This window comes from Helianthus annuus, chromosome 11 (assembly GCF_002127325.2).
Source record: "Helianthus annuus cultivar XRQ/B chromosome 11, HanXRQr2.0-SUNRISE, whole genome shotgun sequence".
Classification (NCBI taxonomy): Eukaryota; Viridiplantae; Streptophyta; class Magnoliopsida; order Asterales; family Asteraceae; genus Helianthus; species Helianthus annuus.
Window position 1 is genome coordinate 120756403 of NC_035443.2, and position 5491 is coordinate 120761893.

General features: G+C 39.8%; 1 protein-coding gene across 1 annotated transcript; it reads right to left on the minus strand.

Annotated features, from left to right (window-relative positions):
- Positions 1 to 1275: 1275 nt before the first annotated feature.
- LOC110888363 lies at positions 1276 to 2978 on the minus strand. Its single transcript, XM_022135893.1, has 2 exons — positions 2328 to 2978; positions 1276 to 2229 (listed from the first exon to the last, which is right to left on the minus strand). The coding sequence occupies exons 1-2, from the start codon at positions 2976 to 2978 to the stop codon at positions 1276 to 1278; spliced, it is 1605 nt and encodes a 534-aa protein (XP_021991585.1).
- Positions 2979 to 5491: the final 2513 nt, after the last annotated feature.

The window sequence follows — 5491 nt, forward strand, 5'->3', positions numbered from 1 at the left end:
TCTCACACGAATTGAAGGTGGAGTCTCTTTTCGGCTTAGTGCATTCGCCACCACATTCGCTTTTCCCGGGTGATAAAGGATATCGCAATCATAGTCTTTAATCAGTTCTAACCATCTTCGTTGCCTCATATTCAAGTCTTTCTGTTCAAAGAAATACTTGAGGCTTTTATGATCCGAGTAAATTGTACATTTCGTACCATATAGGTAGTGTCTCCAAATTTTTAAGGCGAACACTACCGCCGCCAATTCCAGACCATGTGTAGGGTAGTTTATCTTGTGAGGTTTTAGTTGCTGCGAATCATATGCAATAACCCTTCCCCTTTGCATTAAAACACAACCTAGACCCTGCCGTGAAGCGTCTGAATAAACAACCAGATCTTCAGTCCCATCTGGCAAAGTAAAAACCGGAGGACTCGACAATTTCTCCTTTAATATACGAAAGGCCTCTTCCTGTTCTGTACCCCATACAAACTTTTCTTTCTTTCTCGTCAGTTTGGTTAAAGGTAGAGCTATCTTCGAGAAATCCTGTATGAACCGTCTGTAGTATCCCGCGAGGCCTAGAAAACTTCTTATCTCAGTCGGATTCTTCGGGGAAACCCACTTCATTACGACATCAGTTTTTGACGGATCTACTAAGACACCCTCCGAATTGATCACATGCCCCAGAAACTGCACTTCTCTGAGCCAAAAGGCGCATTTTGAGAATTTCGCGTAGAGTTTCTCCTTACGGAGAACTTCAAGTACTTCACGCAAGTGCCTTGCATGCTCGGCTTTGCTTCGCGAGTAAACTAGAATATCGTCTATGAACACGATCACAGATTTATCTAACATAGGTCGGCATACCCGGTTCATAAGATCCATAAACGCAGCCGGCGCATTCGTCAATCCAAACGACATGACTAGAAATTCATAGTGCCTATAACGGGTTCTAAACGCGGTCTTTGGAATATCTTCTTCCCGTACTCTAACTTGATGGTACCCCGAACGCAGGTCTATCTTAGAGAACCAATTCGCCCCTTGTAATTGATCAAAAAGGTCGTCAATTCTAGGGAAAGGGTAGCGGTTCTTTATGGTTAGCTTATTTAATTCTCTATAGTCGATGCACATGCGCATCGACCCGTCTTTCTTTTTAACAAATAAGACAGGTGCTCCCCAAGGCGACACACTTGGGCGTATGAAGCCCTTATCTAGAAGATCTTGTAATTGTGTCATTAATTCCCGCATCTCAGTGGGAGCCAACCTATAGGGAGCTTTCGCACCCGGATTCAATTTGATTCAAAACTCTACTTCTCGCTCGGGAGGGAGCCCCGGCAATTCTTCCGGAAATACATCAGGAAATTCGTTCCCAATTTCGACATCTTCAAGTTTCGGGGAACCTTGTTGAGTATCTACCACATAATCTAAATATGTCCTACTCCCATTGAGCACATACTTAATGGCTTGAACAAGGGTACATAGCTCCGCTTCCACCTTTCTTTCGCCTTGTATATTTAATCGCCTTCCACTTGGAGATTGGATAAGTATTGTTTTGGTCTCACAACTTATCTCCGCGTGGTTTTGGGACATCCAATCCATACCCACTATTACTTTAAATTCCCCCAAAATCATAGATATAAGATCGATGTCAAACTCCTCATCTTTGATGGTTAATATACAACTCCTACATATTTCGTGCAACAAATAATTTTTGCTATCGGCTATTTCTACTTCTAAGGGTATCGACATTCGTTCAACCTTAAATGGAGGATGTTGTACAATTTCGTTTGAAATAAACGACATAGTGGCTCCGGTATCAAATAAAACATAAACCGGTATAGAGTTCAATAGAAAGATACCTGAGACCACATTCGGATGGGACTTGGTTTCTTCGGATGTGATTTGGAACATCCTTCCTTTAGTCTTAGAACCCTCTTGCTTCTTATCTTCCTTTTTCGATTCTTGCTGAAGTTTTGGGCATTCTGATTTAATGTGTCCCCTTTCAAAACAATTGAAACAAGTCTTCGGGTTATTTGGGCATTGATAAGATGAATGCCCCTCCTTACCGCATTTGTAGCACCCCTTTTTGCCTAACAGGCACTCTCCAGTATGGAGTTTTCCACAAGTCTTACAAGGAGTAATTCCACCCTTCGATTTTTCCTTCCTCCCTTGGTCTTGAAACTTTCCCTTTTTAGATGGACCCGAACTTGCACCCTTTTCACTTGATCTCTTTTCACCGCGTTCTTCTTGTCTCTTTATTTCAATTTCTCTATCTCGTGCCAGATTGATAAGTTCATCAAGGGTCTCACATTCGAGGGAGTGATGAATTCCCTAAATTCCGCCTTTAATACCCCGTAGAAACGATTGATCTTCATCCTTTCAGTCTTCACAAAATCTCCGCAAAACTTCATCTTATCCATGAAGATATTTGATATCTCATTTATTGACTCATTTTTCTGTCGAAGGCGCAAGAAATCCTCCTGAATCTTATCAATAGCCGACTGAGGACAATGGTATCTCATAAAGGGCTCCTTAAATTCTTGCCAGGTCATTAATTGGAGTCTGTCTTCCCCTATTTCCTTGCTATACGCATCCCACCAATCTTTTGCTTGAAGAGTGAGTTGGCCAGTAGCGAACATCACCTGATCTTCCTTATCACATCGATTTCGTATAAATACCGCTTCTATATTCGAAATCCATCTTTGGAATGCGATCGGATCAATATTACCATCATATGTTGCAGGATTGCACGCCATGAAGTCTTTGTACATGTATCGTCGTTCCTTGCCTTTACTTCTAGACCCTTCAATCAGTTCTTTCAATTCCTCGATCTTACTAGTCATCATAGCATCCACGACTCCCAAAACCCGGATTTCTACCTCTTGAGCTAATCGTGGAAGATGGGCTTGCATAACCCCTTCCGCCACCTCCGTGACCCTACGGTTAAAGGCTTCTTGACGAGTCGTGTCATCATCCTCATTAACGTTTCTTGCATCAGCCATATACACAATGTCATATTTCGTTTAATACAAATCATAAGCTTTCCGTATATCATAGTTCATTAACCCGTGTTCATTTCATTCATACTTTTACATTTTAGATCTTTATCCACTTTTAAAGTTTTCATCATTTGTCCACATCACTCGACATATTACCTTTAGCTTTTATAATTTCATTCGCTCGTAACCACTACCCGTGATTACATCTACCTTTTTAGGCCTTATATGGACCTCACTTGACTAAAAAGTCAGCTTTCAAACAACTCGGGGACTCGAAATACGAAAAATTACATAAATGGAGAAGTTCCGGCGGACCAGACTTCCGCTAGCCGTCGGCGACGGTCTAGCCTCCCGTCGGCGACGGGTCCGGGAAAGTGGCGTCGGCCAACTTTTACCGTAGACAGGTAATTAAGGCGTCGGCTGAATAGGGGCGTCGGCGACGGCCACATAACCCGTCGGCGACGGTCTTTCTATTGCCGGAACGCTGCTGGACTTATTTTTGGCTGACTCGAGCATTTCCTGGGTCCGTTTTCAGCAGCGCTGGTCCCGAGACTTCTTATTCTACCCCCAATATCATTTCATAGCATACGTAACTTAAAATCTTAAGCCGTGAATACATTATACATTCTCATACTAAACGAATATTTAAAACTTTACCTCGTTGACGATCTCGGAGCGAGCACACTTTTGCGTGAGCCATCGGTTTGAGTTCAAGCATTATCACCCTCGCTCGAATCTCTCAAACATTGGCTCTGATACCAACTTGATACGCCCCATACATTAATTAATTCGATGTGTATAATAAAGTAGGAAAATTTTTGAAATTTCGGCATGATCTATTCAATTAAAACCATTAATAACATGTTTTACACAAACAAACTTCAACATTTAACATCTTTGACAAACCCCAAGACGGACAAGGTTTACTTTGGACACGACATGACTACAACTACTAAGTTTTTACCTAACGACAAGGACATCGACATACTACATAAGCTTAAATACATATGACCAAAACTTAACCCATATCAAAATAATTTGTGACGGAAGCGTGAGGCGGGCGTAGATCAAGTGTGCACGTTCCAAGCCGTCCATACGCCTAAGTCGAGGATTTACCTACATTCAACAACAAGTTTTAAAAGGTTAGTCCTATTACTTATTTTGCTTACGATACACTTATTAACCGTATTCTTTTAAATTCATTCATTATCATTATGCATTCGATTTACCCATTTAAATGGATAAAGCATATATTCTCATAAAGAGGTTCAAGCGTACCGTTTACAACCCGGTAACATCGGGTTGATTGCTTTCAACATAAACCTTTCGTTCTATCCGTAATACGGATTTAACTTCATACATACAATTTTGCTTACACGACCACCCGTTCTAGACGGATGGTATCATATCCTTACTCAACCGAGTTTACACGAACCGGTCGACTTGCATAGTTTAACATAATTCTTCGTTAGCATAACCAAATCCGCAAGGGATTTGCTATTCATTCACTAACACCGTAATCATTATAACATGGAATAATCATTATAACAAGGGTTGTTCGATATAATTTCTAACAAAATATAAGTAAAGTTTTGTATGCAACGGAACATACCTCGGTCTTGTACACCTTCCGCTCTACTAGTGTTCGTGCTTTCTTCCTTCACCCCTACATTATAACATTCGTTTGCTTACTTAGTCAAATTCAAATCATTTCAGCATTTTCTTTCCATACTACACATATAATCATCTCTTAAGCATTTTATCAAACACTTGGTGGGCATTATATTTACAAGCATAATGTACAAGTATTCATAGCATAGATTCTACTTTGTTTACTTTCTAGTCTAACAAAAAGTCGATTAAATTCATATCTTTTCTTTCATTTTATGCTAACTCATCTAATTTACCTATCAGATACAAGATCATGCATCAATTCACAATTGTAAGCATATTATAGAAATCATCATGTTCATCAAAGTCTTACAACAAATGGGTATAAACCCTAACCCTTTCAATAATCGAAATCAAACAAAATTCTCAATCTATTATGAGTTCCTAACTTACAATTGCACAAGAATTGCACCTAATTTCACGTTTGGGTTAAAAACCCACTTCTCATCACTCACCAAAACAGGATTTTCGACTTACCTATTGATGTTCAAGCTTAGATGGTTGCAAATTCGGGTTCTAGCATTGGTTTGGGCTCTCAATTTCTTCCTAATCTTGAGAATCTCTGAAAGCTAGGGTTTCCCCCCTTGGTCTCTGCTTCTGATCGAACAACAACACACACCAGTGTGTTTGTTTTTGTGAATTTTCTAGAGTAATAAAACTTTCATCACAATTACAAATTCAGCCCCTATGGTTATAAGTGTTGATAATTATCACACTAACTTTCTTTCTTATTAACTAATATCACATTTTTTTAACTTGGTTAATTCTTACAAGTTATACACTTAAAGTAGCATAAATGAATAGCATATTTTGGGGTGTTACAATTGAGCAGAGCCTGAAAGATG